This window comes from Cricetulus griseus, assembly GCF_003668045.3.
Source record: "Cricetulus griseus strain 17A/GY chromosome 1 unlocalized genomic scaffold, alternate assembly CriGri-PICRH-1.0 chr1_0, whole genome shotgun sequence".
NCBI lineage: Eukaryota > Metazoa > Chordata > Mammalia > Rodentia > Cricetidae > Cricetulus > Cricetulus griseus.
In genome coordinates this window covers 41,261,745-41,288,192 of record NW_023276806.1, presented here as the reverse complement: position 1 = coordinate 41,288,192, position 26,448 = coordinate 41,261,745, and the positions used below count along the sequence as shown (strand labels likewise).

Below are 26,448 nucleotides of genomic sequence, written 5' to 3'. Positions count from 1 at the left end.
GAGGTGGGGGATGAGTTAACCCTTATAAATGTTAATTTTTCTGTTAACTGCCACACAGGTGGTTGTAAGATTTAATGACATATATGTATATGTACACAGTGCTTGGTGCATAGTAAGTGTCCTAGAGTAATAAGATCTATTAGTCTTTAAGCTGGAGGGAATATTCACCAGTTACTTCCAAATGGAAAGATCCCTAGCTTAGTGATACTCTGTTATGCAAAGAAAAATAGGTTGTGTTTTTTTTAAGCACCACATATATATGGTTGGCCTCCAATTCACTGTATAGCTGAGACTGTCTTTGAACTGTACTCCTCAGCCAAGTACCGGATCAATTAAGGCTCAGTCTTTGTAGATCTTTTTGTTCTAATTAATGTCTCTTCTCTTCTCTTCTCTTCTCTTCTCTTCTCTTCTCTTCTCTTCTCTTCTCTTCTCTTCTCTTCTCTTCTCTTTTCTTCTCTTCTCCTCTCTCTCTCTCTCTCTCTTTCTCTCTCTCTCTCTCTCTCTCTTTGTGTGTGCATGTGCATGAGTGTTTATGAGTGCCGGAGGTTGATGTTGGAATGTTTATTTTTTGATGTTTGTAAGACTGGCTGGCCAGCATGAAGGTTTCCTCCCCATCCACCTGTGTCAGCCCCTACTGCTAAGGTTACAGGTATGGGCTGCCACACCCCACTTATTACATGGATGCTGGGGATCTGAACTCAGGCCATCATATTTGCTGTGATGGGTAATCTTGGTTGTCAACTTGACATACTTGGAAAGAAGGACCCTCGGCTGAGGAATTCCCTCCATCAGACTGATCTGTGGGGGATTTTCTTTACTGTAAATTAATGGAAAGTGTACTCGAGCTGTATAAGAAAAGTAGCTGAGGAAGCCAGGGGAAGCAGGCCAGCAAGCAGCATTCCTTCATAGTCTGTTTCAATTCCTACCTCTAGTTTTCTGCCTTGGTTTCCCCCAATGATGGGCTGTAACTTCTAAGTCAAATAAGCCATTTTCTTCCCATGTTGCTTTTGGTCATGGAATTAAACTAGAACACTTGCACAGCGATGATCTTAGCCAGCTCCGTAGCCCTTTGAGTTATACTTTCAATGAAGAATAGTATTATGTATCTCTCAATATATTTGTATTAATCACCTACTGTGTGTCAGGGAAATCAGCGTATTCCCAAGAATCCTGTGATGTGGCTCCATTTTTCCCATCTTACAAGCAAGGAGACTGAGACTGAGAATGGTGCAAGCAGACTAGCTAAGGTCACAGACTGTGGGTAGTGGAAGAGATTAAGAAGCTGAAGGTGAACTGTCACAAAACCATGAACATAGAAGGAATGGACACTTCACAGGCGGGGGCTGGCCTTGTTGCGAACCCTGAGGTAATGGCATCATTTCTATTTTGATGTTCCTGTTTAACTCTTATCCTTTTGCTGAGGGGCCTGGCAGAATGGCAAATGTCACTCTTGAGCAGGCACCTAAGTGATAAATCACAGGCGGCACTTGGATTCTTTCTCTGCTCAGGGAAGGAGGCACAGCTTTGCCTGGTTTCACTGTAGCAGCTGGCTATGGAGAACTAGCAGGAACCTACTGATTTCTTTGGTAATAAAAGCTTCTTAAGCACTGTGGTAGTTACTTAGGTGGAAGATGAAAAGCATGCACCTGATTCTTTAGCAGCTTTAGAAATATCTGAGGGAAAAGTGTTCAGCTGCCAGGTAAAGCTGCCTGGCAATGTGATTCTGAGGTGCCGAGCCCTCGCAGGGCTGCTGAAATACAGACAAGGGCATACAGATTACTCACACTCATAGTCTGTTTCAGAACATTCCATTTGTGCACGTATTTTAAAAAAAACAAGGTAAATGTCCTTCTAAAGGCCATCAAAGATGTGAATTCTGTACGAATTCCTTGCAAATACATCTCTTTAGGATAGTTCCTTGAAAAAAAAAATCTCTTTGTTGATTTTTCTATGTACTTGCCCATATCAGCTGTATCATTGCTTCCAAAACATTTATACTCCAAGTTCTCTTTATCTTTTCTTAGCTGCAGAGCTCTGGCTTTAGAGCTCGGTCTGTTCCTTGAGGGCCCCATGGCTGGGCACAAAGTCCCATACCTTCTTTAAGGCCATTTCCTCATCTATAACATGGAGTTGCTAGTATTTTCTTTTTAGGACTGCTGTGACCGTTGAAAGAGTTCATGTTTAGGCAAATGCTTCATAAATTGAATGAAGCCCTTTTTAAAGAACGATTATTATGATTATTATTATTCTTTATATCTGTGGACTAACTTCATCTGGTGCTCGTTAAGGAGTCCTGATGGCTTAACAGCATCCTGAAAGTCCAAAATTAAGTTACAGTGAGATGACGGAAACAGGGCACATGAGTGACAGCTTGGTGAAGAGAACAGAGGGAGGTGGGCGGGTTTTAGAGCAAGAACCCAGGGACAGAACACGGCTAAAGACTTCCTATGAGAGGCAACACCTTTCTGTGAGAGACCCTTTGAGTCTCCAGTGGTTGCTGTGTGACATTTTGTAGTCACTGAGAGAGTTGGATGAGGGAATGTCCGTCTGTCTGCTTTTTGTCAGATCTCTCTGCAAAAGGTGATGGATGTCTTTCTCTAAAGGTTATTAAGACCAAATGGGGACAGCATATCCTCTATACCTCATTAAACATCTCATCCCTCTTTAAAATTCTTGCTCAGACAGGAGCTCTGTCTAGACAGTCACTATCAATATGGCTAGAAGCTATGTGCTTCTTGGAGCATTCAGGCAAGGCTGAAAGGCAATCGGAGAATCCTAGTAAATACTCCAGGATTACGGAGAATTGCTGCGTGGACCTGTCCCTACAGCCTGACTGTATGCAGCCACTTCCATTATCATTAGGTGTAGGGAGAGTTGTAGCTGTTCAATATGTGGAAAGGCTGGAAAAGGAGGTTCTGAGATGAAGCAAGGAGGTGTCAGCATAGCGGAGAGCTTTACAGGGATTAGCCTGGGAGTCATTAGAGATAAGGATCCTGAGTTGGGGACTGGAGAAAGAACATCATCAGCTTAAGCTGAACACTCCATCCCTTCTGAGGGAGTGTTCAACTGTAGAGGCAGTTGGGCCTTGCTATTGTTATTTTATCTATCTACCTGTCTATCTATCTATCTATCTATCTATCTATCTATCTATCTATCTATCTATCCATCCATCCATCCATCTATCCATCCATCCATCTATCTATTTTGCTTTTTGAGACAGGGTTTCTCTGGTCTTTGGAGGCTGTCCTGGAACTAGCTCTTGTAGACCAGGCTGGTCTCGAACTCACAGAGATCCACCTGCCTCTGCCTCCCGAGTGCTAGGATTAAAGGCACACACCACCACTGCCCCGCCTTGCTGTTGTTTTTTAAGACAATGTTTATTGTTTATTATCTACTGTTTGGAAACATGCTGAGCAAACAACTAGTGCTGGGGTGGGGATGATAGAATTAAAAATCTGAATTACATTATCATTTAAGAGTTGTTCATTTAATGCCATCTAAGCAAGGTATTGCAGCCAAAAAGTCTAATCTATCAAATATAAGATTCATGTAAATGAGCAAGTGCAGTGGAAGTCATCAGAAAAAAAAAAGCTTTTATCCCAAATTGTTCATTTTACGATTAATGAGATCTGTTTGTCTTCCCTGGTGAGCATGGAGAATGTGGTCAGAGCAGGCCTTCTGTAGACTCTGACACCCTTTCTGCCCAGCCCTTTCCCACAGTTCTCAGTTTAGTGAGGTCCTGGACGTTCCTTATATTTTAAAGAGGAGTAGGTTTTAAATCATTGTCATGATTAAGACACAAGACATTCCATCTTTTTGGGGTTGGGGATAAAGTGTTGTTGCATAAGCATGAGGATCTGAGTTCAAGTCCCCAACATCTACAGGACATTATGGAACACACTTGTCATCCCAGCAGCTTGCTGTTTAGTAACCCAGTGAGACATCCTGACTCATAAGTTCTGTTAGACAAGCCAGTAAGCAGCACTATCCATGGTTTCTACATCAGCTCCTGACCTGCTTGAGTTCTTATCCTGACTTCCTTTGGTGATGAACAATGTTGTGGAAGTGTAAGCCAATTAAACCCTTTCCTCTTCAGGTTGTTTTGGTCATGGTGTTTTGGTCACGGTGTTTCATCAGAACAACAGAAACATTGACCAAGAAAGAGGGGGTGGAAAGATTGCAAGAGTCAGACCCTGGGGAGAATTGGAGTTAAACAGTGTCTTCTGTATACGATAGGATTGTGTGTTCATGAGCATACAGTAGCTGTGATTTCCTTTGGGGAGCTGAGGAATCCCAGGCTGAATATATGAAGAGCAGATGAAGTACTGAGTGAATGTGTACTGTTGACATGAACACACCCATGTCAAGGACCAATTCCTCAGACCCATGAAAAATTGCTAAAGCCTTATCCATATAAGTCAGGCTTAGAATGGCAAAGCTTTATGGTGGTACAAGTTGGAGTGTTTACAAATGATTGATCAGTGTGTGCAAAAACTAGCAATGGTAGCTTCCTGCTCCTGAATATTTACAGCCTGAGATGGCTCACCTACAGAAACCTCCTATCAAGACCAGCTGACTTCTCCCACTGTGCAGCTCATGATTGACATGTTGAGGTTTCAGGCTGTTGTGGCAACTAAAGCAGCTCCTTCAGAACATGTATAACCTTCCTGATCGATTCTTTCTGTATGTGTGTCTGTCCTTTCTCCATTCCCACACCGTCCCCAATCAGGTTCCAAGACCAAGACATGTTGAACACAGCAGCTGATGTACAAGAGTACACAAGATCAAGCCAGTCAGCTTTCTAGCATGGAATGGGAAAGGATATATGAGCCCACACCTCTAAATGAGGAGCTGTGGGCAGTCCGTGGTTTCTGTGAGAGGGAGATCCTGTTTTGTATAAAAGGTGTGGCTTCTGCCAGTCTGACTATGCTTCATTGGGGGTCCCCACACCCAGGTCAGCACACTTTGGAGCCCATGGCTTATTTAAAAAAAGAACAACAAAAGAGAGGACATGAAGTTCTGGGGGTTAGGGAGGAAGGGATTTATCTGGGAGGACTTGTGGGTGAGTATGATCAAAATACATTGTATGAAACTCTCAAAAAATTAACAAAAGTATTTAAAATATAAGGGAAGAGGCAACAGAGAAAGACGTGCCAACATCAACCTTTGTCTTCTATCATGCATAGGACAGCTATGTGAGAACATACCCGTGTGAGTGCACACATGCACACACACAGGAAACATGCCACCTATCTTTTGTGCATAGGTTAAAAAATAACTTTTGGCCTCCTCCCCTACTTCTTTCTCCCATGATATCTATGTTTGTGGCATTGCTAATAATCCCATGTCATATTTAAACTTTCCAGTTTTCTTCATGACCTTCAGCTCACTTTTAGGGAAGGGGATTTGAGAAGTACCCCAGAAAGGACATACCTGAGGATGCTTTGCTCTAGAACCTGGGTCTGGTGTTGGTCTTGTTGATTTTGCCTCTTCATCTCTTCCTGCTCTTTTCCACTGCCGATTCCATCCAGGAGCCATTTCTCCCTCAAGGCTTTTTTCTGATGTCAGGAAATATAAATGTATGTTCTTACATTTGCCAACAATTCCCTAAATCTCTTACTGCTTGCAAGTCTTATGAATGGCAACAGTGGACGTATTAAAGAGGGATTATTTTTTCCCACTGACTTAGCTTAATGAATCTGGCAGTATTTTCTTCTTTGTAACCTCCTTGGCCCCCCTTCTTCCTTAAAATAAACCAAATCAATATTACAATAACTACAAATAACTATTAGGATCATGTTAAAACCTGTCAAAGTGAGGAGATGTGAAGGTTACAGACGGATGCCGCAGAACCTGGGTTATATACCACTGGATGAAGGAAGAGCACTACATCATGTTTTGTTGACTCAGAATTTGCAGTTATTTCATCTAACTAACACACACCTCAAGAGCAATTTGTGTTAGTCTGTTCTGGGGCCAGAGAGTCTTCCCCCAGTTAATCAAGACCTTTATAATAATAGCTGGTTAGCTGTTTACAAAACTGTCTCCTCTCCAGACCCAGTGAACAATAATAATATAGGTTCATTGACTCCTGGATTTTAAGACACCAAGAAAACTGATGAGCATTTTAAGAATTTACCTGGATCTTAATTATTTTTTATTGATGGAATGTGAAGTAAAGAAGACATTTATTTCCTTGTATCTGTCAACAGTTTAAAAAAATCTCTTGTTGCCTTCAAATTTCGTGAAATGTAATAGCAGGCATAGTAAAGAAGATTTTCTCCTGCTAACCGGCCTTCATAAATTTGGTGTTTTCCTTCTGTGAAAACGCTAGACTCTGCTGAAGCTAGTTTTTAGACTTTTAAATCGTGTGTGTGTGTGTGTGTGTGTGTGTGTGTGTGTGTGTGTGTGTGTGTGTGTGTATGTGTGTGTGTTCTATGAGAGTGTACAAGTTGTGTGTGTATATACTTGTGCACGAGACTACACACTTGCATGCTGGTACATGTGGAGGTCAGAGGTCACTGCTGGTATCCTCCTCTCTCACTCTTTACCTTGATATTTTTCCAATCACATGGTACTTACTGTTTGTGTACAGGGCTGGTGCTCATGCCTTGTGTGCTGATGCATATGGAGGGCAGAGGACAACCTGTAGGAGCCAGTTTTCTCCCCCAACCATATGGGTCCTAGGATTGAATGTAGGTCACCAGCCTTGGCAGCAAGCAGCTTTACCCACTCAGTCATCTTGTTGGCTCTCTACCTTATTTTTGAGACAGGATTTTGCTGGACTGGTTGAAAGCAAGCCCCTGTCTCCACCTCCTCAGAGCTAGGATTACAGGTGTACACTGGTATGCTTGGATTTTTATATATGTGTGCTGGGGAATCTCAACTTAGGTCCCTGTGCTTCTATGGCAAACACTTCACCAAGTGAGTCCTCTCCTTTGCCCTTTAAATCTTTTTTACATGCAAATCCATTCTTACCCATCAGTAAATTCTGGTTTTTAGGTATCATCCATAAGGACTGTGCCACTTGCTTGCCTGTTAATCTAAGAAACACTCAGATGGCACAGTCCGAGGGTACTAAGCTAGATGAGCCAGACGCTAAACTGTGATGCTACCAGGTTAACAATTTCATGACATTGAAGTTCAGAATCAAAAGCTGTGTGGGCTGCTGATGTTGCTCACTGGAGACTGCTTGCCCAGTGTATATGAGACCCGAGGTTTAATCACCATCACCACAAAGACAGGTAATAGAACCAAAATCTTTAGTAGCTAAATGCAAAGCCAGGTGATATAATGACATATACGCCGCATTTGTCAGTTTTTATAAAACAGTCTCCTGACCGAACCAGACTTGGAATAAATTGGTTTTTCTTACTGTGAGTTGAATGGACTTAAAGAAAAGAAAAATTCCTACGTAGACTATAATTTGTTTTTCCTGATGAATGCTGTAACAGGTAAGGAGGTTCACAGTACATACACTTCAGAATTATTTGATAGGAATTTTAATGAATGCCCATGGAAATTTGCATGCACACTGTGGGTCAAAGCATCAGGAGCTAATGATCACAGTGAATACTCCAACTATTGTGCTGTGCGTGTGTGGTACAGGAGGCAAAGCTTACAAATGTCTGTGTGTGTCATTGTGGTGTAATAAACTGGCTTGCAATCAGGGAAGCAGCAAAGAGTGGTGGGAGCTGGGACAACTGGATGGAAAAGAAAATAGATAATAGAACTTTCAAAGCTTGGCGAAATAGCATAAAATCAATTTTAAAAATACTTTTGCACATTTTTGAGCCTAATTTTGGAACTGGGCCTAGTTTTTGTTGGAATAGCCAGCAATTTCTGCAAACTTGGAAGAATGTTGAAATACCCACTCTTTGCCCTGTATTTCCTCTGCAATCGTTGCCCTCAGTGTAGTGTTCATCACAGGACAAATGCCATTAAGTGTCATGTGTCAGCTATTTCACAAGACACAGGGAAAGATTTGTTATAGTTTTAGGGTCTTGTATAGTATCTCAAAGTAATAGGTGCTGTGTTCATTTATGTTCACCGAAAGGCCCTATGTGTACCTTAGTGAATTCTACTTACCGTCTAAGGCTCTATTTAAAAGCCTTTATGAATGTATTCACATCTTTATGAACGTATTTTTTGACTTGCTCAGATTTCACAGATAATGTTTACTGTCTAAATAAAAACACTACCATTTAACTTGTCTTCTTAAATTTAACCTTTAATTTCTCAAATTAGGACATGTTATTTCCTCTTTCCCCTTATCTCCACCCTTTTGGGTCCTTGAAGGAAAGTGAAGAACACCTTGGAACAGAAAAAATAAAAATTTCTTGATTCAGGTACAGGCAGGCCCTGGGCAGAGGGAGCCACTGGCAATGGGGTGTGGCAGGTTTTCAGCAGCTCATTTTTACAGTGTAGTATACAATCTACACAACAGTGGACAGCCGTCCAAAGCTTGGTACACACATCGATTGGGTTAGAAGATGCTCCTTGGTTCCAGAAAGCACATAATTAGGAAATACTATATATTCTTGTTGGGACTGTTTTTGACATGTACTTCCACCAAGGCCACCTCAGAAATGAATCATGGAGGGAGTTAGCCTTTTCTTGTGTGAAACTTATTTCCTCAAAAGAGCTAAGGGGATAGTTAAGCCCTCTTTGTTACTGTGAGCTTGGCAGTTATGTGGACTTCAATACTGCAGGAGGAGTAGCAGTCCCTGAGTGCCAGAGATGTATTGGTTTACTCTGAAGTAGGGAACTCTTCATGGCAGGACTCAGATTGTGTATGTATATGTTTGGGAGCAAAGGGGAGGCACAAATAATTCTGGACTTGTCCCAAATGTTTGAGAATTGTCTGACTTAATTTGAATTGCTAAGTTTTGTTTTTATTTCATTGATTTTTCTGGGTGTACATGTTCTATTTCCTTTTTAAAAAAGCTTTTGTACAATAAAGGAACTTCTGGAGGCATCACCCAAGCTCTATTACAGAGCTACAGTCCTGAAAACAGCTTGATATTGACACAAAAATAGACAGGTAGACCAATGGAATAGAGTTGAAAACCCTGATATTAACCCACACACCTACGAATACCTCATTTTTGATAAACAATCCAAATTTATATGATGGAACAAAGAGAACATCTTCAACAAATGGTGCTGGCGTAACTGGATGCAGAAATGTAGAAGACTACAGATAGACCCAAGCCTATCACCATGCACAAAACTTAAGTCAAAATGGATCAACGACCTCAACATAAACCCAGCCACACTAACCCTATTAGAAGACAAAGTGGGAAATACCCTTGAATTAATTGGTACAGGAGACTCCTTCCTGAACATTACACCAGTAGCACAGACACTGAGGTCAACAGTTGATAAATGGGACCTCCTGAAACTGAGAAACTTCTGTAAGGCAAAGGACACAGTCAGCAAGACAAAATGGCAGCCCACAGACTGGGAAAAGATATTCACCAACCCCACATCTGACAGAGGACTGATTCCAAAATATACAAAGAACTCAAGAAGCTAGTCTCCAAAACACCAAACAATCCAATTAAAAAGTGGGGTACAGAACTAAATAGACAATTCTCAATAGAGGAATCTAAAATGGCTGAAAGACACATAAGAAAGTGTTCAACATCCTTAGCCATCAGGGAAATGCAAATCAAAACAACTCTGAGATACCATCTTACTCCTGTCAGAATGAACAAAATAAAAAACACCAATGACAGTTTATGCTGGAGAGGATGTGGAGAAAGGGGAACACTCCTCCACTGCTGGTGGGAGTGCCAACTTGTACAGCCTCTTTGGAAATCAGTATGTCAACTCCTCAAAAAAAATGGCAATGAGTCTACCACAAGATCCAGCAATTCCACTCCTAGGCATATACCCAAAAGAAGCACATTCATACAACAAGGACATCTGTTCAACGATGTTCATAGCAGCACTATTTGTAATAGCCAGAAACTAGAAGCAGCCTAGATGCCCCTCAACCGAAGAATGGATAGAGAAAATGTGGTACATTTACACAATGGAGTACTACTCAGCAGAAAAAAAACAATGGAATCTTAAAATTTGCAGGCAAATGGATGGAACTAGAAGAAACCATTCTGAGTGAGGCAACCCAATCACAAAAAGACAAACATGATATGTACTCAGTCATATGTGGATTTTAGACATAGAGTAAGGATTACCAGCCTACAATCCACACTGCCAGAGAAGCTAGTAAGCAAGGAGGACCCTAAGAGAGACATACAAGGTCCCCTGGAGAAGGGGAAAGGGCCAAGATCTCCTGAGCAAATTGAGAGCATGGGAAGAGGGGGGAGGGAGCTACGAGAATGAGAAGGGGAGAAGAGGAAGGATGCGGGGGTCATGAGGGAGCAGAAAGTTTGAGTCAGGGGAAGAACAGAAGAAAGGATATGTGATTGGTAGGGTTTTAGTTGGGGGGGTGGTAGGGGAGGATGAGAGGGAGAAGGGAACTAGGATTGTCATGTAAAACAATCTTGTTTCTAATTCAAATAAAAATGATTTTAAAAAATCTTCTTTATTAAATCTTTGGGGGGTTTCACATCATGCACCCCAATTCTATTCTCCTCCTTGTTTCTCCATATTCCCCCCTCTTCCCTAGTGGTATTGCCTTCACCTAACATGCTGTATTTCTTGAGTGTGTCTGCTACTCAACATAAATTCAGCATGATATTTTGTAAGAACAGCAGATTAACTATGGCTTTCAGCCATCCATCAGTGTAAAAGTCTCTTTTGATAGGAGCACAGTAGTCAACAGAATCCAGAGGACAGAGGTTAACCAGAATCCTGAATTATGTGCCTAACACAGGGCAATATTTTTTTCCATTAGAAAAATGGATTTATCTGAATCTGGCAAGTTAAAGTTGGGAGATTTTATGACTGTGTGGCATTGTTCATTGAGGGAATTCATTCAATCTATTGATAGCACCCCTGCTAGATAAGAACAGTTTCCTGCTTGGGCCTATTCACAAGGAGTTTCTGTTTGTCCTTTACTTGGATCCTCCGACCAAACTACGTCATACAATGTTGAAACCCTATGTGCTTTATTACAAAATGGCCACACCCTGTGGAAGACGTAAAGTCTGAGTTTTCAAATGGAGATTTATTTATAGTTATGATCTCATGTTCTGTCAAAACAAAATAAAATAGAAACCCAACCATATGCAAACAACACTGGACTCATTACAGGGAACACAAGCATCCTTGACCAGGCCAGACACTGTCTGCTCTGCATCAGCCTCTGGGGAAGGGCTGGCCTTTCATTGATTTCAAAAGGAACTTCCTAGCTGGATCCACTCCCTAGGGATGTTAAGCAAGGCTGCACGGGGGCCAAATTCTCAAGGCTGACTTCTCAAGGTTACTGAGTAAGATTTGGCAACTCTGAACTCAATCATAGATGCAGTAAAACCATGTTCCCAACTTTCCTCAGGTTTGCCAAAAGGTATTAATCTCAGATGCAATTATCGGTGGCTCACTGGCCTCTTCTCGGGTGATTGGAATGGTGGTTGAGCTAAACCTGGGAAGCCTTTCTCTCCTAAAGCATCTTTATGGTGGTGGGCTCGTAAATGCTGTCAGGCTATTTGAACATAAAACCAATGAAAGAAAACAGAAGTCAGAAGTTACCTTTAGGTGTTGGTGTTTCAATTTTTCTTCCTCTATTTTCAGACGCTTCTGTGAGATTTCTTCCTGTATTTTTCTTTTATCCTGAAATTAAAGAAAAGTTCAAGCACAATTAATTTTAAAAGTTTACACAGGAATGAGATCTGGAGCATGACGTCTGAAGGGATAGGCAGCAATATATTGTTGGCTGTGGTAAGAAGCCACCCTGGAAACTTGTGTTTGACAACAAAGGAGAGAAAAGTTGGTGGCCGTGGGGGCAGTGACAAAAAAGATTCAACTTAAGGAAAATAACACAAAAATGTGTTTCACCATCTTTCTTTCTCTTTGCCCTGTTTCTCCCTTCTTCTTCAGGTTGGTGATATAGACTGAGGTAATGAAAAAAGGTGAGTTTTAAGGAGGGAGTTTTGCAACAGGCAGGAGGAGACTGCTCCTGGCACAGGTTGAAGACATTGCTGGGTGAAAGGCCTACACATGTGGAAAACAGGAAAGATAGCCGGGCCAGATCCTCAGAGAGTGAGGAAGCTGAGAGTGGGGCAGCTTCCTCTGGTGTAACAGGCAAGACAATGCAGAAAGGGAGCCTAGATAATGTTACTCTCCATTAGCTGAGGTGAAAAATAATAATTCATGGCAAGATATATTTTTCACCCAATTTAAACACAGTACCTCAATGAATGAGCCAACGAATGAAGCAATTAAACAACATTACATTCTGTCCCAGAACAGAAGAGCAGATCGTTACTGCTGACAGCTTCTGTTCTCTGGAAAACAGTATAGACGCTAAACGGGCAGCCTGCATTGGTTTCTGACTCTTCCATTTATCTGCTCCCTGTCATTAGATAAAATTCCATGGTACCTCAATGACCTTGACTGTGAAATGGGGAAACAGAAAGTACCTACTTGTAAGACATGAACACAGGATAAACTAGTACCTGTGAAAGCTCTCAGTGCTCAAGAGGTGTCTGTTTAGTGAAATTCAATAAATAACTACATAACTTAGCCTTTAAACAGAAAGCAACCGGCTCATGCTGACAGTGCTTCTATTGATCCTAAATGCCCTAGAGATGCACTGGATGGAATCAATATATTTGACTATCCAAGTTAAAAGAAAAAAAAAGTCTCATTTTCTCATTAAAAACCAACCAACCAACCAAAACCAAAACCAAACAAAAATTCCACCCTCCCCCCAAAAAAACCCCAAGATGATATTATTATGATATTATTCTCCTTCTTATTCACATCTTAAATTTGCTTTCATAACTGAAAATTCTCAGTGCATAAAATTTTGTTGCCAACAAAAAACACCTGAAAGAATCTGAGGCCACATCAGGAGCTAATGCAGAAGGGAGATTATGAAAATATTTGGCCCCATTATTGAAAGTACACAGCTTCCTGAGGCCATCCCTTTGAAGATTAAAACTCTTCTTTTTTGATGTGTAAGTTCAGGTACATTTGTTGAAGAAAAACAACATGCCGTTCCCAGCTGTTGTGCTGGGCTTCCCTTTGTGTGTGGGAAGAATACATGACTTCATCAACATTGCTTTTTAAATTTTTATAAATAGTTCTTTGGGGAAAAAACAAGTAGGCAACAAACAAAGTTGGGTCTTAGAATCAGTTTTTAAAATTTTAGTTTTTTTGGGGAAATGCAATCTAGTCATTGGTCACAAAATTCTGTAAACCTTTGTGAGCCAATTATCTATGGTCATTGAGCAAATATTAGCAGCATTTTGTTTGTGCCAAATATTTTGTAAAGTGACTTAGAAGCATTATTTCACTTAATAAGTTATAATAACAAAGATATACCATAATGATTTTCTTTTCACAAAATGGACGTCTAGGTAGGTTAACTATTCAGATTTTCATAACTACTAAGTTAACCAAATCATTGTAGCATTTTCTTAGGTAGGAAATTCCTCAAGCAAGCTCCACTGTCTCTCTTTTCTCTCTGCATCTTGAAGCCCTGAGGTTTGGAGGCAGCCTGAGGACAGATGGCCAGAAGTGGGACCTGTCATAAGTGTAGTTCCTTAGGGGTGGTGCTCCCCACACTCCTCCAGGAGTAGCTCACACAGAGGTGCACAGGATGCACGATTCAGTTTCTGCCAAAGCCAGCAATACCTCCCCACTCTCGCTGGCTGCCAGTTTGTGCTGATTTTCTGTTGGGGTTAGTAATCAAGCAGTGGAAGCTGTGGGTAGAGGCGGGACCTCTAAAGTGTTTTGACAACACAGGGATTATGCAAGTGTTGCTTAGGAATACCAGTGTTTTGTCACTTGGAGGCAATGTGATGCCTCTCTCCCATAAGTCCAGGGAGGTGGGAAGGTAATTTTATAATGTTATAGGCATGATCCTATTTTAAGATAGGAGTGTTTTTTTTTTTCTTATAAGGTATTAGTCAGCAGTAGATTATTATTCCTTTGCTAAGTTTGATAGTAATATATATGCGTTACTGAAAAATACTCTGGGAATAATTTAGTTTCAATATTGCCAAATAAACTGTGAATCGACTTTAAGTTTTATATGTTGTTGTCCTGCTACTATACCAAAGGTTACCAGCCAGCTAGAACCTCTCCAACCAGGTATGAAACAAATAGATTTGAAATGCTCCCCCTGGCTTCCCCCAGTTTCCCTAGCAGGAGACTTGGCATGCCCAGCCTTTATTATTATGACTATTACGAGTGACTTTTATTGTTGATTACTTCATCACTGTACAATTAGACTTCTTGTTCAATTAGACTTTTGTTCAATGAGCAACTGCCTGGATTTTTGGCTGCTTAGCTCATTTCAGCAGATGAAAGCCACAAATTCCAATTCTAGAAAAGACTACCACTTATTTTGAAAATTAATGTATTTAACTTTGTGCAATTGAAAGTTATGTGGACCGTGTAGTATGCAATGATATTATCCCATCTCATACTTGACAAAAGTAAGTACAACATTTAAGAATGTATTGTGGAGATGTTGATTAATTATTGATCAGTAATATTAATATATGATCGATTCTTCCAAGCAGGATTTGTATTAAGTTATTTATTATTAATTTATCCCATTCTTAGATACTTATGTGCAAATGTAATATTCATATCATTAGGATTTTACAGTGTTTCGAAACTATTGAAAGGTAGTTCAGTGGACAAAAGTATTTGGTGTGCAAGCCTGATGACCTGAGTTTGAACTCCAGAACCCATATTAAAAAAAAAAAACAAAACTAAGCAGGGTGTAGTGGTGGGTGACCTTATTCCCAACACTCAGGAAGCAGAGGAAGGTGGATCTCTGTGAGTCTGAGTCCAGCCTGGTCTACATAGTGAGTTCTAGGACAGCCAGGGCTACACAGAGAAACCTTGTCTAAAACAAGAAAAACAAACAAAACCAACTAAACAACCCCCCCGCCCCCAAATCCTGCCAAGCTATATATAATGGCACATGTCTTCAATCCTAGTATTTGGGAGGCAGAGACAGGAAGATCTCTGTGAGTTTGAGCACAGCTTGGTCAACACACTGCATTACTTGGTAGCCAGGGCTATAGAGTTAGACCCTGTCTTAAAACAACAACAACAACAACAACAAGTAGACATTATTTGGAACAGCAAATATGGAATCTAAATTGTTATATAGAGTAGCATGCAATAAACTAAGAATTACAGGAAAAGGGCAGATTGCTAATGGACACTCTTGAATTTCCATGACAAGGGGCTTGGAATTTTTTTTTGAGATAATAAACAATGAAAAGTTTTCAGGAAGAAAAATAACAGTTAAAATCCCATTTTTGAAAGTTGAACATAGCCGCATTGTGTAGTTGGGGAGAAGTTGAAGGGGAAACCTGGTTAGACTATTGCAACAATACAAAAGGCGGTGTTTGGACTGAAGAAGCAGAATGAATGGGTTCTGAGAAATATGGAAGAGAGGGAGGAAAGACAATGTAGGATACAGTGCTAAGTAACAGAGAAGAGCAGATTCATTCACAAAAACAAGGCACTCAGGGGAAGGAGAAGACTCTGGGACTCATATCGAGTTGGAGATGCCCTTGGGACCACTTGTTGAAGCTAGGTGTTCAGTGCTTGGAATAAGGATGGGGGCAATGCAAAGAAGATTCTGGGCTAGAGATAAAGTTTGGGACAGCTGGAAGGGATGGATGAGCCCATGATGGGTAACTTTTTTTCTTTTTCAAATGAAAAGGGAAGAAGGAATGAATAAGATCCTTAGGCCTCAGGAGTAGAAACTTTCATGTGGAAGTTTATTTTAGATTCAGTCATAATGCCACTTGATGAATTGGGCCACATGACTAAAAGAAGCAACAGGAAGATAAAAAGATTGCAAGAAGCAAGAGGTCCCAACAATAACTGTGCTGTGGTATTGTAAGATGTAAGAGATTTATAGCTCACATGGTCCAAATACTTTGTTTTTCAAGTAAGAGTTTACCTTAAGTAGTGAAGCAACTTGCTTAATAAGCTTTTCTTAATAAGTAAGAGGATCTCATGAATTCTCAGTCCTGGGCTCCATTCATTCTCCCTACTGTCTCCACAAAGGAAGGCAGAAGCATAAATGGGAGCATGGAGGTATATTTAGGTGAAAGTAAGGAAAAAGAAGCATCCTGTGATTGTACTAGGTCCTACTTGGACAGAAAGGCAGCCTTAGAGGTGTTTTCCGAAACTGACTGAAGCAACTGGAAGAGGCAAGTTGGAGCCATGGGAGGTTTTGATGAGTCAAATGTTTTCACATTCATTCTGCTGGAAGCTGAGTAGCTTGTGACGTCATGACCAGTTTGCTGTTATTTTCACTCTTAGGATCACAAGAATAACAGGAGAAGCTGCTCATTTGAGTTTAAGTACTACCAACATACAGAGCTGGTTGAAGATGTGTAGGTAGTGATAGCCCAGAGAGGAAGGCATGTGTGAACACACACTTCTTAAAGATGAATTCTGACTCTGTGAAGAAATTTACTAGATTTTAGTGAAAGAGCAGACTTAAAGAAAAAAATGATTGAAACAATTCTCAAGGTTGGTGGAAGAAGAGCACAGTGGCAGAACACTGGTCCAGCTTGCAGGATGCCTCCATCACAGCATTGGAAAAGAATTATTGGAAAGGAACAAACATGTCAATAGGGAAGACCAATTACAAGGCAAGGATAATTTGTGAATGGAAATATCTAAACACAATGAAAAATCATCTCAGAAATGAAGAGAAGAAAGCTGTGAAACAAACAAAACAAACCAGATTAAGTACTTTAACATCTAACTGGGACCTTCCCAATGCCCCCCCCCAATAAAAACAAAACAAAACAAACAAAAAAGATAAGATGGTGACGATCATTGTTAATAGTGTAAATACTGCAAAAATTCAGAATGACATGAAGACTGGAGACACAGATCAACAGGTGTGTGTGTGTGTGTGTGTGTGTGTGTGTGTGTGTGTGTGTGTGTGTGTGTGCGCACGCGCGTGTGCGCGCGCGTGTCTGTCTGTCTGTCTGCCTGTCTATGTATGGTGTATTACACTGATAACAAAATAAGAGAGATAGTAAGATTACTGAAGATATATACATTATAACATGTGCTAAGATGACAAATAAAACAAGACTGTTTAACTTATATTTTGTTTTCATTTTTTTTTAATGTAGGAGAAAAATACTAATCCCAGAAAAGGCAGAACATTAGTACCTAAGGAGAAATTGATTCTTGAGAGGAAGTGGGACCTCTAACAGCTAGACTAGGTTTCAGTCTCTAGTGGGCTTCATTTCAGAAGGAAGAAAAATTTATAAACACGACTGAAAAAACTATGTGATGCAAACTCTTTGGAATCTTGGATGAAGTGAAAGATACCAAAAGACACAATATGGCAAATGTCCCACTTTTTGGAAGGGGGTATAGAGATGTGTTATGAGTATTTGAAGACTGATAAATTTATTGACTATTTCCTGGCAACATTGTAGAATGAGTTGTATTTAAACAAGGGATGCTGTATTTAGATAGGAATGTCTGGGAGGCAGGGTTTGGTTTTGATAAGTAAAGACAGGGTGAGGATATAGCTTAATGTTACTATTTACTTAGTTTGTGTGCAGCCTTGGTTCATCCTCAGCACTCCAAAACAAAACAAAATGAAACAAAACAACAAACCCAACTATTTGAAACTCATCCTCCCACCTGACAGACTCTGTATGGTTTAACTATTTCAAGATCAGGAGATGAAGATTATGGCAGTCCAAATAATGGCTAACATGCATGAAGTGTTTGTGTCAGGAACCACTTAATGCACATAAACACGTTAATTTATTTAGTCTTTTTCAGATCTCTGTGAGGTTGGGAACCATTTTATTTCCATAATGTACATAAAAGAACCCAGGAACCAAGACACCTAGATCATAGGAATGCAGTATTTCATGGTTTCCCCATGGCCTTAAATAAAGCTTCACTGTATGATGTGACTATAAAATGTTCCTCATGGATCCCCATGGTGATTGCTTAGTCCTCAGCTGGTGGTGCTGACGTGGGAGGTGGTGGGACCATGCAACTCTTGTAAAGGAAAACATTTAAATAGGGAGCTTCAGGAGATGGGGACTAGCTAGTGGAAGCAGGCTCCTGGGGGTAGGGCCTGTGAAGACTCTGCTGTCTTGTTCTGGGTCCTTTCTTCTCTGCTCTTCTACCTCATACCTCTGCCATGGAGATGCTCCCCCAGGGGCGTGGGGCCAAGCAATAGAGAACTATACCCCTGAAACTCTGAGCTGTAATCAGTATTTTTTTCCCTTCCTTGTCCTCTCAGGTATCACAGCAATGAAAAAAAAATCAAACATACTTGTGGTGGTTTGAAAGAAAATGGCCCCCATAGGCTCAAAGGGAGTAGCACTATTAGGAGGGGTAGCCTTGTTGTAGGAAGTGTGGCTTTGTTGGAGGAATTGTATCACTAGGGGAGAGGACTTGAGGTCTCAAATGCTCAAACCAGGTCTAGTGTGGCATTCATTTCCTGCTGCCTGCCCATCCAGACGACAGATAGATAGAACTCTGAGCTCCTTTTCCAGCATCATGTCTGCCTGAATGCTGCTGTGCTTCCTGACATGATGATAATGGACCAAATCTCTGAAACTGTAAGCCACCCCAATTAAATGTTTTCCTTTACTACAGTTTCCATGGTCATGGTGTCTCTTCACAGCAGTAGAAACCCTAACTAAGACAACCTTGTTTTGCAAGTTTGTGAAAATGTTAACAAGAAAGGGATATTAGTTTGAAATTGACTACTGTGTGTGTAAGTTTGCATGCACATATGAAGGTCAGTGGGCAACCTTTGAGAATCACTCCTCAGATTCCACTCACCTTGTTTTTTGAGACAAGATCTCTCATTGGTTTAGATTGGTCATGAGGCTCCACGATCTGCCTGTTCTACCTTCCCAAGATTACAAGCATATCCTACTACAATGGGGCTTCTAAATATGGGTTCTGGGGTTAAAATCAACAATATATACTTGGCAAGAGCCTCCTAATTGAGCTGCTTCCCTGAAATCAACTCTCTCAGTATTTTTAAAGCAGTGCTCTGTAAAAAGACAGAAAACTGAAACCTAATGCAACAAATATATAAAAGAAACCATCCAGCCGGGTGTTGGTGGTGAACACCTTTAATCCTAGCACTTGGGAGGCAAAGGCAGGTAAATCCCTGTGAGTTCCAGACCAGCCTGGTCTACAGAGAGAGTTCCAGGACAACCTCCAAATCTACAGAGAAACCCTGTCTCAAATCCTCCCTTCCCCCACCCCCAAAAAACCATCCAGATAGCTTTCTCTATCAAGTTTTCAATGATGAAGTAAAAGTGGACCTGGATTTTATTATTAAAAATATTTTCAGGAGGGGCTGGAGATATGGCTCAGGGGTTAAGAGCACTGACTGTTCTTCCAGAGGTTCTGAGTTCAATTCCCAGCAACCATATGGTGGCTCACAACCATCTGTAATGTGATCTGGTGCCCTCTTCTGGCACACACTGTATACATGATAAATAAATAAATAAATAAATAAATAAATAAATAGATAAATAAATAAATCTTTAAAAAAAAAGAACTGCCTGCTTTGGAAAGTTGGGGCCGTTCTCTTCCCAGGGAACGACCCCAAGGTGTAGGAATAAAATCCTTTAAAAAAATATTTTCAGGAAACTTGCAAGATCAGAAGGGAAACTGTGTGGCCTCAGTGGCTGGAGCCAAGGTAGATGAATAGAAGAGATAAACTTAGAGAATTGTTCTCACATGGAAGATCATTTAGAGCCACCACACACTAGAAGTGCTAGATATGCAGTAACTGAGAATGGCTAGAGAAATGAGAGCATGCACGGAGAAAGAAATCACTGATTTCTGAGTCCTGTGATGATTTCTACATGTAGTTAAGGCACATCTTAATTTCTCCTATTTTAAAAATAATATGGATTGATGTTTATTTTATTTTTATTTATATTTATTTTGTATCTTTAAAAAGTGTGTGTGGCTATATGTCTTCATGTCTTTTGGTTGCCTGTATGTCTGTGTATCATGTGTGTAGTGCCTTTGGGGGATAGAAGAGGGCAATGGGATCCCCTGGAAAGGGCGTTAAAGATGGCTGTTAGTCACCATGTGGGTGCTGGGAGTCTAACCCAAGTCCTCTGAAGCAGCCAGTGCTCTTAACTGCTGAGCTATCTTTGTAGCCCCAGTACCTTCATTTTTAACTCACCATGGCAGTAGGGCTTTTGGTTGTCACTACTACTTACAGCAGGAGTTTAAAAGCTCCAGCTTTCTGAATCTCATTTCATCCTGCAAATTTAACCTCTCTTTCTAACCTTACAGGACATTCTAACAGTTTAGGCTCTGTTCTTTCACTCCTCTGTCTAACCTTGTTTATTCTAATGAACAATGACAACACAAATATGGACAATTAACAAACAAAATCAAGTCCCTGAATTATTAAGAGGCTATGGTAAGAGTGGCTGGGTCTTCAGTGGCAAAAATTTATTAGTGGGCCACATGATCATTAGCTTGTTCCTTCCCCTTAGCAGCTTGGCTGTATTTGCTCGCTATTATTATTATTATTATTATTATTATTATTATTATATAAGCTACTGTTGAGTTCATTGAGAGGGTAGCTGAAAGATGCAAAGACATCCTGGATTTGATAAGTCCCGGTAGGAGGGAAATGGCCACAATGGATGTGAGATGGGAAGGAGGATTTGGAGGCTGGATCAGTGTCTACTCTGAGAGTTGAGTCTGAGTCCTTCAAACCTTCATGAAACAGGAACAAGCACTTCTGAAATGGCACTAGAGTATCTTTGTCCACTTCTAGTCATAGCAGACAGAGAAAGGTGGGAGGAGACTAGAGGTGGTAGAGAAATAATTTGTGTTAGAAGACATGGTTCAGTGAAGAATCCATCAAGAAGTTTTCTTGCCTTACATGAAACACGTGATGAGTAAGGTTTGAGACTGAGAGATGGGAAAGTGAAAATTCTGTTTCAATATTAGCATTGAAACAGGAAACATTTGTTTAAGACTGTAGTTAAACACTGACACTAGACTTTGTTTTAGTCATAGTTTTCTAAAGAAGCAGATTTTTCTTTAGACCAGCCAGGGAGGTCCAGAAAATTCCATTAGTAAAGGATCTAGCAGAGTAGCTTTATCATCTGGTAGCACATTGGAAAAACCTTTCCAAGATCAGAAAGAAGTTTCCTTAATGAGCTATCGAGATTATTGTACCTCATCATATGACCTCCTGTATGGGTGGGTTGTTATGTTTGGCAAAGAAACGTGGCACATTTGTTTGAAGAAACTTCTCCTACTTTGGAAGAAACATGTAATCTTGGTATAACACCATGGAAGACTGTGCAGAGCATCATTGTTTGAATATTCTGGCTCAGGGACTCTTTAGGAGATTGCTGTGTCTTCACACTCCTGATAAGCTGGACACTGTTGTTAAAGCTATGTCTAACTTGGAAGTACACTGGTTAACAATGGTTCCTTACACAGTCCTGTAAACACTGGTGCCTTAAGAAGTCTTTGGACCTCTACACAATACACAATTAAGAGGTATACAGCTGGTCAATAACCAAGCTGGCTTGCTCTAGGTTTCACTGTTTCCTTTGCATAGGTAGACTAAACAGGAAGGTTGGATATGCTGGGTCAAGAATATACAAACAGGAATGGCTTCTTGAGTATGTGGTCCATGAAGGCACAAGAGACACTGTTCTCAGAAAGGCTCAGGTATGAGTATAATATTTTGGTGTCACTACCTTGAAATCTCAAATATTGGGTCCTTGCCTTTTGGTTGTGTACTGGGGCCCTGACATTTTCACAGGATATCCTGCTTCTGGGTGATCAGTTACTTCACTGACTGCAAGATGATCCAAAATATTGACAAAAACAGAACACAGTGAGTGGGGTGCCCAGAAGCAGGGATCGTGAAGTAAAGAGCTGTCAAGAATTGGTATTAAGTTATGATTTTATTAAATGGGGAGAATCCATCTGTTTCCTGCAAGAACTTCTTGCTTCCTAAATTCCTATATTTACAAGTCAAGAAAATATTCACTGGGCGTGGAGAGAAATAGGGAGTGGATCCAGGGAAATGTGAGAGAGTCTTCTTATTTTGCGTCACGGACAGCTTTGGCCTGCAAACCTGGCTCCGTTGCTCAGATTGCAAAGTCAGGACTTTCTGTGGCCCCTTGCCAAATGGAGGGAGGCCTAGGCAGGTGCTTTGGCTTTGGATTTCTGCTGTGGTTTAACTCTTGATAGAGCCCACCTCCTTCATGCCTGTGCCCAGGTGCCACCCTTTTCGGGAGGCCCACCCTCCCAAACCACCCCACTCCATCACTCCAGTCAGAGCTGCAGCCCTTTGCCATCTTCAGATCTGATGCTTCAGATTTCTCCTCATAAAACTTTCAAAATAAATGCATTAGACTCAATATATGATCAGACTTTGAATAAAGGTGTGAACGAATGAGTTGATATGCACATCCTTAACCATCAAAGTTGAGCCTTTCAGTGAGAATAAACAGACCAGCTAACTCATTACCTCACATCTCCTAACTGGGTCTGTTCTCTGCAAATCGACTTTAGTTCTCAGAATTCATCAGAACATTTCCCAGAAACACCCTGAGTTCCCAAGTCTATAATCTCCAGATGTTTAAGATCCAGGAGTCTTTCCATTTGATTCCTGCTATATTAGGTGTTGTACTTTCCGACATTTCCAGTGGAATTAAGATATGGCAATATGTTCCCCATGAAAGGGGATGAGAACTGACTGGATGCTCTAAGGGGGATCTCTATTCTCTAGGAACCCATCCAGGATTTTTTTTTTCTCTTCTTAACTTTGGACTGTGTTTACTTCCAGGGAGTAGCTCTGTAGAGATCTCTTTGATATCACCGTTTCCAGTAACACTAAATATCAATTTCAAGTTGAGTGTGTTGGCCCACACCTTTAATCATGGCACTTTGGAGGTCGAAGTAGGCAGATCTGTGTGAGTTCAAAGCCAGCTTAGTACACATGGTAAATTCTAAGCCACCCAGGGCTAAATAGTCGGACTTCATAAAAAAAAAAAGAGGTGGGATTAGAAATTTATTTCAACACCTCTTTGTCTATATAAAAATCAGTTATTTGTTAAATGTGCACTAACTTGAAAATAGGCTCAAGAAACTGTTGGGGGTCAAAGTATGATATTTAGTCAGTGTAAAGTTGCCCTGTTTTCAAATGACAGTTGGGAATGGAACTCATTGACTAATGAGTATTTTGGTCATCAATGTAGCAAATGCAGAGTTGCTATGGGGTGGAATAATGAAGACAGAATGTGAATGTAGTTAATGAAAGAGTCTATTTGGACCATCCAGAGTGACACGCCCTCCTTTAAACCATTCCTGAGTACATTCATAATTTGGCCCACATTGTTTTTAAATCTTTGAGAAAATTTACAAACAATCTTAAAATTATATTTAATGGTGTGAGAAAGGAATGGTGTCATCACAGGGTTAAAATATTTTTAAAGTAATATTGTCACTTGGTTCAGCCCAATTATATGCAGATGAAATTTTTTCAGTTATTCACAGTAAAAAGAATGCCTTTTTAGTCACTTGAAACCCTGTGGAATAAGTATAATAATGGAGTTTTTTTTTTATTGCTGAGAGTTAGAGGATCATATTTTAATAAAATATCAAACTGCTCTCAAAGTGTCAAGGATGTTTTTGCTTTCTTTCCTAAGAAAATGAAGTCTGTGTGTTGCTGTGTCTTAGGGAGATGCTTCTGATGCTGCGGTTGGTGCATATAGAAATTATTTCAGTGTAGGAGAATGGCTAAATGCTTATCTCTGAGTTTTAGTCTAGATCAGGGTCCCATAATTTTAATGCCTTTCAAAAAATGAGATAATTCTTGAAAGTTCCTTGTGTACTGTGTGTTTTCTTTTCCTAGGTAGAAAGAATAGCTGGGGTGGCTTCCTGGGCAAGGCAAGGGTGGAGAAAGCTGGCACTTCCCAGGGTGCCTAGGAGGAGAGCAGTTGTGTTGTTTCCATGGACACAGCATTGCTTCATTTCCCCTCTAGGTGGTGACAAATGTGACTGAGCCTTGTGAGGTGCAGGCTAATGGAAATTTATTCCTATAAACTTTTGCCAGTTTTTGCCCTACGGGCTTTAAGCAAGAATTTTACTTTCAAGCTAAATTTTGTGACCTTATTTCAAAGACTTAATTAACTCTAATGGGATATGTTTAGACTCACAGGATAATTAAAAAAGTTTATTATTTTTAATAATTAAAAAATCTCTATATTCAGGAACCAACCCACTCAATTCCTTTTAAGGTGTTACGACCTACCTTCTATCTCTGTTTGCATTTGAACCCTCAATGAAAATTCCTAGGCTCTCTGAATAACTGTATGCAGCCATCTGTTTGGACCATGTACTACTTCACTAAATGGTCTAATTGCACACCATGTCTAACAAGACTTTAAAATAGGATGTTCCCCACAACAGTAGAAGAGACACAGAAGTTCATTGAGTACATGGTTTCATCTGGTTATTTAGGCGATAGACTCTTTGGGTGGTGGTGATGGTGGTGGGAACCTAGTCCTGAACAACTCGGTGCAGTGAAGTAACCTTTAGACAACAGCTGTAACGTGAAAGGAGCATGCCAAGAACAACAGGGCACAGTGGAGTTCCTGTCCCTTCAAGGAGGACAGCTGAAACTGGGGCTGGATTTAACAACGAAACAAAACAAACAAAAATCCTGGCCAAGGTTTTTTTTTTTTTTTGATGAAAGGAAAAATACAGTAATTAGAATTCAGAAATCAAAAAGTACCATTAATAGAAAAGTGTCCAATCTTATCTGTGGACTCCTATCTTCTTTTCAATGGTGAAGAAATATTTTTATTTATTGAATCCTTTCTGGGTAGAAGCAAAAAAAAAAATCCCACTGTGTTCATGTAGTAAGACAAAAAAAAATCCTAAATTAGAATTAGCTTAATTAATATGAGAATTTGAAGAGCAAAGAGGAATAACCTTGTGCCTTCCATGATTTAGTGCCAGTTTGGAAAAAAGTACTTCTTTTTGACTGTTAATTTCAGTGGCAGAAAATGTGACACAAAGGGGTGTGAGCTGGCAAAGTTGCCTTTCCTCAAAAAATGCTATCACCAGTTACAGCTAATGATGACGGATGATTGGGCCATGGCCTTCCAGGTTACTGCCAGATACAACAGTTTGGAAGTAAAAGAAAAGAATAGTATCACTTAAGAAAAGTAATTCATTTCTTGCTTTGACTCTTTCCCAGAAAAACACAAAATGCACTACTTTTCTTTCTGGCACTAGGGAAATATTTTCCAATCCATCTCACGCATGGCATTCCTTTATCGAGATCTTATTCGGGCTATGACTGCACTGGAAAACTGATCTCTGAGAATTACTTTCGTGCGTGCCTTCCCAACTTTCCTCCTGTTTAAAACGTCGCTTGAGTATATATCAAGCTTTGCTGGTTTTCTGGAATATACGATGACACTAAGAATGAAAGTTTCAGATTTTCTTCCTTTTGGTCTCCTCCTTTAAAAAAAATAACTTTGGGGGTTATATGCATTGCTTTGAAAAGTTTTGTGTTTGACTATCCACTAAATTTTTTGTCAGGTAGAAGGAATTTGAAGGAAAAACTCCATTTTTATATCTGCAGAAGGCGAGTGAGGCTTTACAAAGTACTTAAAAAAACCAAACCAACCAACCAACCAAACAAAACCCCCCAAAGCCTCTTGATTACTGCTTAAAAAGAAAAAACCATCTATAAAATCCACAAGCATTTTCCTTGATCTCAGGTTCTGAAGCCCCAGTGTCACAGAGGGTCACAAGGGTTAAGAGAAACAGAGAGAAGTCCACAAAGGCTGACAGTTCCTTTTTTCCATTTGTGAGGACCGAAGGATAGCTAGCAATGGTGCCGCTCATCTGAGCAGCCACCTTAATGACAAAACTCTATGCAGACTTACTGTGATGGCCTGGAGTCGTCCCTTCACCAGCTCAGCTTCTTCCATTCTAGAAGTCTAGGACAGGCAGACGCTGAAGGAAGTCCCGAGCTACCATAAATCAAGGTGCCTCCTTGGGGAGAGGAGCGAGAGGTGACAAAAGAGACAGGGAGAGAAATCCGCTCTTTGCACCAGTGAGAAAGGGAGAGAATCCCGGCTTGTCAGGAGGTTTCTGAGCCGAGGTACAGATGAGACCAGACAGACACATGTAATGAGAGTGTGCTGGGGAGGCAGACGCTGAGGCTGCTGGCACGAGTTGACTGACAAGTTTGAACGGCAGCCGCACAAGCCCTTTTCCTTCAGGGGCTGCCAGCTCTTTGTTGTTCTGCGCACG

The 26,448-nt window shown here is 40.6% G+C and overlaps 1 protein-coding gene across 1 annotated transcript in view; it reads right to left on the bottom strand.

Moving 5' to 3' along the window:
• Palmd (palmdelphin) overlaps nucleotides 1–26,123 on the bottom strand; it is a 49,319-nt gene extending 23,196 nt beyond the window's left edge. Inside the window, exons 1-3 of the mRNA XM_027395597.2 lie at nucleotides 26,079–26,123; nucleotides 11,659–11,739; nucleotides 5,434–5,558 (exon numbers count right to left, since the gene is read on the bottom strand). Of these exons, the coding sequence (XP_027251398.1) occupies nucleotides 5,434–5,558; nucleotides 11,659–11,739; nucleotides 26,079–26,123 (251 nt within the window). The remainder of the gene's footprint in view (nucleotides 1–5,433; nucleotides 5,559–11,658; nucleotides 11,740–26,078) is intronic.
• Between the last annotated feature and the right edge of the window lie 325 nt (nucleotides 26,124–26,448).